The following is a 12,750-nucleotide window of genomic DNA, read 5'->3' on the forward strand; positions in this document are numbered from 1 at the left end:
GGGTAGGACGCATGGTAACGACGCACAAGTCGAGGGGCGGAGACATCCCGGCTATTCACCCATTCATCATAAGCAGAACCAAAGTGTTTCCAACGAACTAGGTATTGAAGTGTCCCATGGTGAAAACGTGAATCCAGGATCTTGGACACTTCGAAGTGTTCATCCCCCCCCCACCATCTGCGGTACCTCGGGAGGAGGTTCAGGATGCCACTCTGCTAAGGGTACATATTGCTTTAGAAGACTGACATGAAACACTGGATGGACTCTCCTTAGTGACTTAGGCAAGGAGAGTTCTACTGTGACCGCATTTATGATTCTTGATATAGGAAACGGTCCTATATATTTGGTGCTGAGTTTTCTGCATGGACGCAGAGACCGTACGTTTTTAGTGGACAAATAGACTAGGTCCCCCACCTTGCTTACCCAACCCGGCTACCGGTGTTTGTCTGCCTGAGCCTTGTATGCACATTTGGCTCGCTCCAAATTTTTTAACCAGCCACAGCCAGGTTGTCCGTACAGTATCTACCCATTCCGCCACTTCGGTACCCCCCTCCTTATTAGAGACATTCACATGGGCAACGGGTTTGAATTCCCTCCCATACACAATGTGAAACGGACTGAACCCTGTGGATTGATGCACAAAGTTGCTCGGCCTCTTGGCACAAACGGGGTCGAACAGGGCTTGCCGTCTCCGACTGTTGCGTCGGGAGGAAGAAGGGCGCGGGATCAGGCCCCATCAGGAACGTCTCGTTTCCAGGGCCCGCTGCCGCATTCCCTCCTGCATGGTGGTATCGACCCAACAGTCTGTCTCTGCTACTCCTCGCCCTTTCTAGGCTGCGCTGCTGGCAGGTCTCCTTCCACTGCGGGGAACCCCTGTTGAGGCACCGGCGCTGCCGTAGAGCCGACTCCATGTCCACTCCCTGGCACTTAGTCAGGTCAGTGGAGCGGCGTCCTGCTGGGTAACCTCTCGGACGGCAAGTCAACGGGTTTCCTCCTGGGCTCAACCCACATCTTGGCCCCAGCCAGAACTCAGACACTCACGTTAGGAAAACAAGAAACTAAAATTTAAAAAGTTGAAGATTAGAGTCCTAATGTAAGCTCAATCCTCGTTGACAAATCCATAAACAGACTCCATAGGCAGGAAATCCTAAGAAAGCTGGTTTATTTGGAAATATACAACAAGTTGCAGAAGCCAGAAAACTAGAAGGACTCTAATGGGGTGCATTCTACAGAGGATCGTATATATAGAAGAAAGCTTGCAAAGTCAGGCCACCTCTGGTTGCTAGGTCAACCCTTCAGTTCCCACAGAAGTTAGACTACACACACAACTCTCAAAACAATAGCATGACAGCATAACAGTTGCGACCTTGGGTTAGCACCTGGCTAAACCACAGTACTCCGTTCTCAGGCCAGGCCGGTCTTGACAGAATATAGATTTAGTGACTTGATGTTCATACAACCTAAGAAAAACAAGTAATACCTGGCAGGAAAAATAAGCTTTTTACAATTGTTGCTGTCATGGCCCCAGCATAGGCTCCACTGCTTAACGATATCGCTGGCAGTGCTGGGCCATACAAGCTAGCTTTTAAAACATACTTTAAATTCGTAACCTCCTCTGCCCTAGTGGCTCATGGTTGGCAACAGGAATTTTGCCTAAATGAAGATGAATCCTTTCCAAATGGCTCCCTTTCTATGTAATGTAATAACTTCTAATTAAAGCTCACTTAATAAAGTTGTGCCCCGTTAACTTAAAGAGAATAATTATACTATACCTTAGACAATGGGGGAATCAGGACTTGTTCTGAAACATGCAGATGGGGGGGCACATTTTTAAGATGTCTTGTGAATCTTCTGTGGATCAGGGATGGCTTAAGGCACAGGAGGGATGCGTTTTAAAACTTGCGTTGAGTTTTGAATGATATGGTGCTATAAAAATCTATACAGAAGTTCCGTTTCTAAGGGCAATTTATGATGGGTAAACTCAGTTTTTTTAAGCTGCCTGTTTCAGTTTTGTTAATGAACTCTTACATTTTTGTGTGTCTTTGGAACTTCTTGTTGCGTTGTTAGCCACCTGGAGTCTAAAAGAAATAAGGCAGGATATAACTGTTTTAAATAAATAGCTCTCTGGGTTGAGGGGAAGTCTTCGGCTTACAGGGATAGAATGAGGGGCTAGAACACTCTGTCCATACTGTACCACTTGGGACTCCGGGTGGAGGGTTCATGCGACAACTATTAATTACAGAAAACAAAACCAGCCCGTACCTAGAAAACTACATTGGGGAAATGAAAAATACACCTAGTCCATCTTTCTCACTCATAGGCTAGTTTCTCTGTTTGTTGGGATTTTTTGGGTGGGGGGACTTTCGTCACGTGAGCCCCCACCTCTCCCAAATAAATACTGTTTGGCTGATCAAGAGCGAGGCCTTTGCTGCCTCATTCTGTGATGTTTAGCTAAAAATGGCCATGGGGCCACATGGTGAGAACTAAACATTTCTCCTCCTCCTCCCCTTCCTTCAGTGTGTGGACCTGAGCTGTAATGAGCTGACTGAAGTCACGTTACCCGAAAACTTGCCTCTGAAGCTGCAGGAACTAGACCTGACTGGAAACCCCAGACTCATCCTGGATCACAAGACCCTGGAGCTCTTGAAGTAAGGAACAGTCAGCTTTTATTACACAGTGGGCAGGAGGCAACACAAAACAGGAAACACAGAACACCCTGTACGCAAACATCAGGTGCCCTTTAAAAAAAAAAAATACCCCCCCCCTTTTATTGCTGCACTTGCTAAACAACTGGCAAATTTTATTGGCCAAGGCAGAGGGCAAAAGAGAGTGCCAGACCCCTACCCTACCAAATATCCCAGTCTTTCCAAAGCCACCGTACCTTCCATCCCAATGATGGTCTTCCTTTGCCCTTCCTTCACCAGAGGGAAGATTCCTATCCTGGGGAATCTGACTCATAATTGGGTTGCAAAATGCCCACGGAAGTGGGCCCCCTGGGCCTTTCTGTTTGATGATTTATGGTCGCTCTGTTTCCGGAAGTGGGTCCCCATACCAAGTAAATTTGAACGTGTGGGTCACCATAGCAACAAGGTTGGGGACCACTGCTTGATTCCACAGGGGGGAGAGGCCTGGCCCCATTCCTCACAGGCAGCTGTACCAGCCCCTGTGGTGGGGGTGGGGGAAGAGACCTTTGCCTCAGAAGCTTCTTTCACCTCTCAGTCCATTCTTGGACCAATGTTGCCCGACCTGGCTCTTGTGCTGCCCACACTTAGAGCATTCCGAGGCCGCCACAGATGGGTAGCTTCAGGGCAGGCAGTGAAAAGCAACGTTAGTCTTTCTGATGTTTCTTGCAAAGGAGCATACAGGCAGGAATATAAACAGAAGTCATAATTGTAGAGCATTGTTTAAAGAGAGAAACCCTCCCCTTTAATGGTAGATGAGATCTCCTTTCCACAAAAGCCAAGAAACGACAATTTGTTCGAAGTGTTTCAGAAGAGTCCTATATGCAAATGCAGCAAAGATGTTCTTATACCAACCAGGCCCTGGTTGGCTGCTGTATGAAAGAGTAGGCCACAGAGTCCAGCAGACTCTGCTTATGTCCTTACACAAGTCCCTGCGTTCTTATTTAAAGCAGTACAATGTTCTCCTGGGCTGGAATTTATTGCTGTCATTTAAGCATGAGGGAGATAAGTGGTTGCCTTTAATTATTCTCGAATTGCACAATCGCCCCTTCTTGCACACACTCAAATGGTTCTGAGGCATTCCTCCTCCTCCTGTGAACTCTCCCAGGCGGGAGCTGAACGTAAGCCTTTAATGACCGTCATAACATCAAGTTCCAAAGGGTAGAACTGTCAGCAAGTTCATATCTTTTACATTCTCTTTCCGAGATCACTTTCTCCCTCTTGTAAACAAAAGTACTGCCTCTGAGCCACCCTGACTGAGCTTGCATAAACAGGCCCTTGACTGAGTTACACTTGCTGTGGTGCTGCTATCTGGAAACAGAGCCTTTCCTATTTTAGTCATCAAAGTTTCAAACCTTTCCTGAAAGTTCACTGTTCTTTCCAAAGGTTGTCCTTGCCCATGTGGACATACTGTGCTGTGTGTTACCAGTTCCTCTCTTCCCAGTCTCCACTGTGCATTCATCAAACCCCTGTATTCTCGCTCTCAATGTTGCCCCACTCATCTCTCTGTGTTTTTGAGTAGTTGTCTCGTAGCTCGTACGCCTGTCAAAAAAAACGGATGCTGTCTGGCTTGTGTGGATGTGTGGCCTCTCAATGGCATTAGCATTCGTTGTGAATGGAGGTGGGCAGATACTTATGCCAACGTCCAGAATGTGGTGAATTGCTGTGGTTCATTGTCTCATATGGCGTTAAGGTAGAACCCCGTTTGTGTGGTCTGTGCTGCCAGATACAAGAGCTCTTTGAAAGCGGAAGTCTGCTGGCAGGGAGCAGGAATAGTACATGTACAGGGAGCTTTCGTTTTCCCCCACCCCTTTTTAAATCTCTTATAGCAACATCCCAACTTGCTCTTTGGAATTCAGACATTTAAAGAGTAACAGGATAGAGCAGTTTGTGAAAGTTTTTCCTCTCAAAGTTCAGGTATGTGATTGGATGTTGCAAGCCACAAAGGTTCAAGATCACAGTCTCTTGTGGATAGATCACGATGGGTAGCCGTGTTAGTGTGTCTGTAGCAGTAGAAAAGAGCAAGAGTCCAGTAGCACCTTAAAAACTAACACAATTTCTGGCAGGGGATGAGATTTCGTGAGTCATAGTTCACTTCTTCAGAATGTCCAGCTGTATCTAAAGAAATGAGATGCGACTCATAGAATCACAGGCTCATAGAGTTGGAAGGGGCCATACAGGACATCTAGTCCAACCTCCTGCTCAATGCAGGATCAGCCTAGCGCATTCCTGACAAGTATTTGTCCAGCCTCTGCTTAAAGACTGCCAGAGAGGGGGAGCTCACCGCCTCCCTAGGCGGCTGGTCCCACTGCTGAACTATTCTTACTGTAATTCCTCCCCCCCCCCATGTCCAGCCGGTACCATTCTACCCGTAATTAAAACCCATTATTGCAAGTCCTGTGCTCTGCTGCTGACAGGAACAGCTCACTGTCCTCCTCTAAGTGATAGCCTTTCAAATACTTAAAGAGAGCAATCCTGTCCTCCCTCAACCTCCTCTTCTCCAGACTGAACATTCCCAATTCCCTCAGCCTTTCCTCGTAGGGCTCTGTCTCCAGGCCCCTGATCATCCTCGGCGCTCTCTTCTGTACCCGCTCCATTCTGTCCATGTCCTTTTTGAAGTGAGGCCTCCAGAACTGCACACAGTACTCCTGGTGCGGCCTGACCAATGCTGTGTACAGCATAACTATGACATCTTGCAATTTGGATGTTATGCCTCTGTTGACGCACCCCAAGATCGCATTAGCTTTTTTTTGTCACTGCATCACACTGGCTGCTCATATTTAACTTACAGTCCACCCGTACCCCAAGATCTTGTTCACACACACACACCCAGAAGTGTGTCCCCCATCCAGTATGCATGCCCCTCATTTTTGTTACCCAGATGTAGAACTCAGCACTCATCCTTGTTGAATTGCATCTTGTCCACATCCGCCCACTTTTCCAGTGTGTTCAGATCTCGTTGAATTATATCTCTGTCTTCTGGGGTGTTTTCTGCTCCTCCCAATTTGGTGTCATCTGCAAATTTAATGAGTAGCCCCTCCACACCCTCATCCAGATCATTTATAAAAATATTGAAAAGTACCGGGCCCAAAACCAAACCCTGTGGCAATGTGAGCACTTGTCCCGTTACAATCCCAGAAACAACATCCACAGACAAGGAGTCCAAAATAGAGTTGATTTATTAGGGAAAGTCTACAGGTTTACAGCAGCTATATAGGTAAGTTGGCACTGAGAACTAAAGGCATGGCCTAAGGCCTATATGGAAGAGCATTGGTCATATCAGATAGCGGGCCAGCGAAATGAATTAGCGGCGGCAGCCATGGCAACCACCCCCCCTATGAGGGCAGTTCCCACAGAGCTAGTGAGAGGAATTTGACAGTTAATAGGCCCGACCTTGGGCCGCACCTGGCGAAACCAAAACACGCATAGCCTGGCTTTCTCAGTAACGAGCAGACCTGACATCCTGCTCCCCTTAAGGCCCCCTCCCACTTTCCTGTGCATGGGCGCTGGTTTGTGAGGGTCAGCCATATGGAATTGACGGAGTAAACGAGGTGCAGAAACATCACGTGTGCGTACCCATTCACCATGCGCAGAAGTGAAGTGTTTCCAACGAACAAGATACTGGAGAGAACCATGATGGATACGCGAGTCCAAGATTTTTGCAATTTCAAAATGTTCTTCTCCCCTACCATCACCGGTGGTTCAGGGAGCGGCTCTGGATGCCATTCTGGGGAAGGGACATGTGGTTTCAGCAAACTGATATGAAATATGGGGAGGATACGCCGTAATGATTTCGGGAGCGAGAGTTCCACAGTTACTGTGTTGATGACTCGAGGAATGGGAAAGGGCCCCACGTATTTGGCACTGAGTTTGTTACACGGGCGGTTGGAACGTAGATTCTTGGTGGATAAATAACCTACGTCTCCCACTGTATAGTCCTTCCCAGGTGAGCGATGTTTGTCAGCTTGAGCCTTGTATTTTCGTTTGGCTCGTTCCAAGTTCTTTACCAGCCAAGGCCAGGTTGTTTGAATTGTGTGTGTTCAGTCAGCAACATCTTCACCTCCCTCCACCCTGGAGACATCAGTATGGCCAATGGGGCCAAAGTCCTGACCATACACGGCCCGGAAGGGGCTATACCCTGTGGATTGATGTACAGCATTATTGTATGCATATTCAGCAAAGGGCAACAATTCAACCCAATCATCCTGATGATAGTTAACATAACGACGCAAGTAGCGCTCTAAGACAGTGTTTACCAGTTCCGTTTGGCCGTCGGTTTGGGGATGGAAAGCACTTGAGAGACCTTGTTCCACCCCCACTAGTTTTAGGAAAGCTTTCCAGAATTTGGCTACATAGCTACTTTCGCGGTCGCTGACCACCTTGCGCGGAGAACAATGGAGTCGGAAGACATGTGACACAAAGAGGCGGGCCAGTTTTGGGGTGGACGGGATACCTGCGCAAGGGACGAGATGCACCTGTTTAGAGAACAGGTCAGTGATTACCCAAAGTACAGTTTTCCCTTCACTGAGGGGGAGATCAATCATGAAATCCATTGCAATTACTTCCCAGGGTCTAGTGGGGATCTCTAACGGTTGTAATAATCCGGGAGGTTTACCCTGGGACCTTTTGACAGTAGCGCATACTGGGCAACTGCGGATGAACGAATCCACGTCGGTTCGCATGCCCGCCCACCAAAACTGTCTCCGTAACAAATGCAATGTTTTTAGAAATCCAAAATGCCCCACGGTCTTGGCTCCATGGACTAGCTTCAGAACCTCCCTTCGCAGTCCCTTAGGCACATACAGCTTAGAGTCTTTGTACCAGTTACCCCCATGTTCAATGAGAGAAGCGGGGAGGGTTTGCGCAGAGAGTTCGACTTGGCACCCGGAACGAAGTGAGTTCATAAAGGAGTCTGTTAGACCCACCCCATCTGGCGTCATGGGTACCGTGCTGGCGGGCTGCACTGCGAGAGGGGAAGCTGGCGCCTCTGAGGGGGGTCGGACGGCTGGATCACTCGGGCGGCCAGGCACAGGCAGAGTCGGGCCGACCGATGTGGTTCGGCTTGGAGTTACCCCCCCCCCCATGCGAAGACTGTGGCGGGAGCTAGGCTTGTGATCGGGTTTGAACTGCCAGAGTGGGCAGTAAACCTCTCTGAGCAGGAGTGAACAGGGACTCTGTGGGGCGTTCAACCTTGGTAGGGTATTGGGGTAGTCTGGATAGAGCATCCGCCAGGACATTCTGCTTCCCTGGTACATGTCTTAATACGAAGCGGAACTGAGCAAAGAAGTCCGCCCAGCGTACCTGTTTCGCGGACAGTTTATGGGCTCCCGTGAGCACCTCCAGATTCTTGTGATCGCTCCACACCTCAAAAGGGACTTTAGAACCTTCCAAAAATTGTCTCCATACCATGAGGGCATGGTGGACGGCGGCCGCTTCTTTTTCCCAGATCAGCCAGTTGAGCTGAGACTGCGCGAACTTCTTAGAGAAGTAAGCGTACTGATGCAGAAGACGATCCCTCCCTCTTTGTAGAAGTGCACCCCCCATTGCCACGTCCGAGGCATCAACCTGGACTATGAACATTTGCTCAGGATCAGGGTGTTTCAACACCGGTCCAGAGGTAAATAGTCGCTTGAGAGCATCAAAAGCGGTTTGGCACTGGGAGGTCCAATTGATTTTAGTCGAAGGCAACGTGGCTGCACTTCCCTTAGTTTTAAGGAGATCAGTGATGGGGAGTGCGACTTGAGCGAAATTGGGGATGAACCCAAGAAATTGTTGAACCTGTTTGCGGCTTGAGGGTGGTTTCCAACTGGTTACAGACTGCACCTTCTCAGGGACCAAGGTGAGACCGTGGTGTGAAATTATATAGCCCAAGAAAGTCAACTGTTTTTGGTGAAATTCGCACTTGGACACCTTAGAATAGAGCTGATTGTCTCTGAGACGTTGCAATACTTCCCTCACCAGGGCAACGTGTTCGTCCATAGTTTTAGAGTAAATGAGAATATCATCCAAATAAACCACCACTCCTTTATATAACAAGTCATGTAGGATTTCATTAATTAATTGCATGAAGACCCCCGGGGCCCCTTTTAATCCAAACGGCATCACTAAGAATTCATGCATGCCAAAGCAACTGGAAAAGGCTGTTAGGGGCACATCCCCATCTCGGATCCTGCTTCTGAAATAAGCTTCCACCAAGTCTAATTTAGTGAAGATACGCCCCTCCTTTAGTTGCCCCAAAAGATCTGAGATCAGAGGAATGGGGTAGGCATTGGACTGGGTGACTGCATTGAGTTTCCGAAAGTCGATGCATAACCGCAAGTCACCCGTCTTCTTGCGCACAAAGAAAGCGGGGGGCGAAGAAGGGGCGGTAGATGGTTGGATGAAACCTTGAGCCAAGTTCTTGTCCAAGAATTCACGTAGCACTGTACGTTCAGAAGCGCTCATGGGGTAAATCTTACTCTTAGGCAGTTTCCCATCCCCCACCACCTCAATAGCACAGTCGGTTTTGCGGGGGGGGGGGATACATCACATTCCTGTACATCAAAAACGTCTGCAAAGTCCTGATACTCAGCAGGCAGTGGAGAGGCATAAGGGGTGTCTGAGACTAAAGCAGAGGTTGATGGAGGTACAACAGCTACCTCGTGACGGTGTTGGTCACAATTAGGACCAGAGAATTTTATAGTCCCAGCCCCCCAGTCAATATACGAGCTGTGTCCCTTGAGCCAGTTTATTCCTTACACCACTTCGTATTTGATAGGGGCTATGGTGAAGTTTATTTGCTCCCAATGGTGGCCAATGCCCATCGCTACCCCGCGAGTACGACAATCTACTGGCCCACCCTTAAAGTCACTGCCATCCATTTGGGCAAATTGAATGGGAGCTGACAGAGTCTCTGACTTGACTTTGAGCACTTTGAAAGTGGCCTCATTGATTAGGGAGTGGGCACACCCGGAATCTATTAGTGCTTTGACTTGTAATTGGGGGCCCTTTTTGTAGTGTTGTAACACTACAACCTCATACACGGTATCTTCGATCTCACTCACCATTACAGGAGCCTTGGGTTTTGCAGGAACAGCTGTGAGGGTCCGTGGTGTCGCTCCACTCACCTCAGTCCCCGCCCGTTTTTTGACAGATCCAAAGGAGACTCTAGATTTAAAGCTGGGGGGTCCCAGCTTCTGTCTTCATCTGAAGAAGGTGAGCTGTTCCCTCCCGGGGCACTTGTAATCCAGGAACCCGATGAGTCCGTCGGTGCAGGCTCGCTGGGTGCATCTCCGACATGAAGCGCTGACGGCGCAGTCCGTCCCGGTGCAGCGCTACAGTTGGCAGCGGTGCCTCTTCGCTGAGTTCGCCCCCGATTCCGTGGCAGCCCATTAGGTCGAGAGGGGATTAACCGATCCGGTCGAAGCGGACAGGCGGCAGCAAAATGGCCTATGGTACCGCAAACGAGACAGGCTCCCCTTTGGAATCGAGATTCTCGGTCTTGGGGGGGTTGAGCCGGTCTCCGCGGAGTAGGAGCTGCAGTCTTAGATGGGGTTTTTGGGTGACCCCCCTCCTTGGCTCGACGTCGGGCCAGCGAAATGAATTGGCGGCAGCTTTCCACTTCTTCAGCTAGTAAAATCCATTCTTCCAGAGTGTCAGGGTCTCGTTGCATATAAACCCAGCTCAATAAGTCAGGGTGTAAGGCTTCCCGGAAATAATGTATTCGGGTAGCTTCAGTCCAATCCAGTATTTTACTGGCGAGTCTTTGAAATTCGTCTGCGAACTCTCGCACAGGTGTAGAGTCTTGTCGGAGCTGCAGAAGAGCTGCTTTGGCCTTCTCGCCCAGGAAGGGGTCCTCAAAACGTCGCCGCAAAGCTCGCATAAAACCGTTGAGCGAGCGTATGAATCGGGCCCGAGTGTCGAACTGGAGAACCATCCAGTCAGCTGCTTTTCCGATCAATAGTGAGGCAACGAAACGTACCCGACTGTCTTCAGTGGGGAAGTGCTGCCCCTGTTCTCTCATGTAACTGTCCACTTGGTGTAGGAAACAGGGCAAAGCCTCAACTGAGCCGTCGTAAGTCACCCTTAACCGTGGTTGCTTCCACTGCATAAGAGGGGGCGCTGGGGGTAGCGCTGGCGGTTGCCCTGGGGGCGGCAAAACTGGTTGCCCCAGAGGCGGTAGAAACGGTGCTGCCGGGACCGGCTGGGGCGGTTGTCCCAGAGGTGGTTGGACTGGTTGTCCCGGAGGGGGCAAAGTTGGCGGTCTCCGCGGCAGGAACTGTGGTTGTGGAGCCGGATTGATCTCCGCATCAGTCCGCAGCGCCTCAGCAAGAATGTCACGCAGCAGGGTAGGGTTGTCGGGGAACTCGTCCGACGATCCCAACAGAAGGTACCAATGTTCAGGACCCTCCAGGGCTCCAGGCAGGAACCCTCTCCCCGGGGAGCACGTTCCTTGCTCCCACCCGGGACCCAGGCGAACCCTCCGGGGCTCCAGCCCCAGGCAACTCTCTCGGAGAGCACGTCCCCTGCTCCAATCCGAGATCCTGGCGATCCCTCCAGGGCTCCAGCCAGGCAGGTAAAAAGCAGAGAGGGATTCGTGCCAAAATGTGAGCACTTGTCCCGTGACAATCCCAGAAACAACATCCACAGACAAGGAGTCCAAAATAGAGTTGATTTATTAGGAAATGTCTACAGGTTTACAGCAGCTATATAGGTAAGTTGGCACGAATGAGAACTAAAGGCACAGCCTAAGGCCTATATAGAAGAGCATTGGTCATATTAGATAGCGGCGGCAGCCATGGCAACCACCCCCCCTACGAGGGCAGTTCCCACAGAGCTAGCGAGAGGAATTTGACAGTTAATAGGCCCGACCTTGGGCCGCATCTGGCGAAACCAAAACATGCAAAGCCTGGCTGTCTCAGTAACGAGCAGGCCTGACAGGCACCCCCTGGACACGTCCCTCCATTCAGATGAAATGCCATTGACAACTACTCTTTGAGTGTGGTTCTCCAACTAGTTCTCTATCCACCTAACTATCCTAGAGTCCAGTCCACAGTCCTCTAGTTCATCCATCAGAACATCAGGGGGAACCCTGTCAAAAGCCTTACTGAAATCCAGGTAAACAACATCAATTGCATTCCGTTGATCCAGTAAGCTCATTACCCGATCAGAGAAGGAAATGAGGTTGGTCTGGCAGGACCTGTTGGGGACAAATCCATGTTGACTTCCCTGGATCACTGAGTTGTCTTTCAGATGCTCACCGATTGTTCTCTTTAATATCTTCCCTGGGACAGAGGTCAAACTGACTGGCCTGTAGTTTCCTGGGTCATCCCTCCTTCCTTTTTTGAAAATTGGGATCACGTTCGCCCTCCTCCAATCTTCACATCTCCCATCCTCCAGGAGGTCTGGAAGATGATGAACAAAGGCTCTGCAAGCTCTCTAGAAAGTTCTTTGAGCACTCTCAGATGCAAACCGTCTGGCCCGCGCCTCATGAAAGCTCATGCCCTGCCAGAAATTTTGTTAGTGCTACTGGATTCTTACTCTTTTCTCCAGCCTCTTGTGAAGACAGGGTACTTAGGAAGTACTTGTTTATTTAAAAAGTTCTATGTACAGAACAGATTTTCAGTGTAGCTCACAGAATAAAATAGACCCAAATTAACACGAATATCTGACTTGATGTCAGACTTATTGTGCTAAACCAAAATTTGGAAAAAGACAGAAAAAAACAGGCCTATAAAGAAAAACAGTAAGAAAGGCAGCACAACAATAATTACTAACACAGCAGAAAATGCATTTAAAGATCTTGATTAAAACCTTTTTAGCCTGGCATCTGTATGTCAATAACATTTGGCACTTCACAGTTGTTGTTTTTTCTGGCATGGAATTTCACTAATGGGCCACCACTGAAAAAGCACTTTCCCTGGTTGCTGCCAAAGAAGGAGGCAGCGGCAGAAGCACCCAGAAAGGGACTTTTGAAACAGACCTTTAAAAATTCGGCAGGTTCTTACTGCAGGGCCATGTTTGCTGGCCCTGAGCCATATTGGTGGCTTTACAAACTGGGGAACCCCAAGTAACTGCAGGGAGGTCTGTT

The 12,750-nt window shown here is 49.2% G+C and overlaps 1 protein-coding gene across 1 annotated transcript in view; it reads left to right on the forward strand.

Moving 5' to 3' along the window:
- The window catches only part of PHLPP1 (PH domain and leucine rich repeat protein phosphatase 1), a 269,392-nt gene that overhangs the window by 236,080 nt on the left and 20,562 nt on the right, over window positions 1-12,750 (forward strand). Inside the window, exon 14 of the mRNA XM_056854991.1 lies at window positions 2,518-2,648. Within this exon, the coding sequence (XP_056710969.1) occupies window positions 2,518-2,648 (131 nt within the window). The remainder of the gene's footprint in view (window positions 1-2,517; window positions 2,649-12,750) is intronic.

This window comes from Euleptes europaea, chromosome 8, assembly GCF_029931775.1.
Source record: "Euleptes europaea isolate rEulEur1 chromosome 8, rEulEur1.hap1, whole genome shotgun sequence".
Classification (NCBI taxonomy): Eukaryota; Metazoa; Chordata; class Lepidosauria; order Squamata; family Sphaerodactylidae; genus Euleptes; species Euleptes europaea.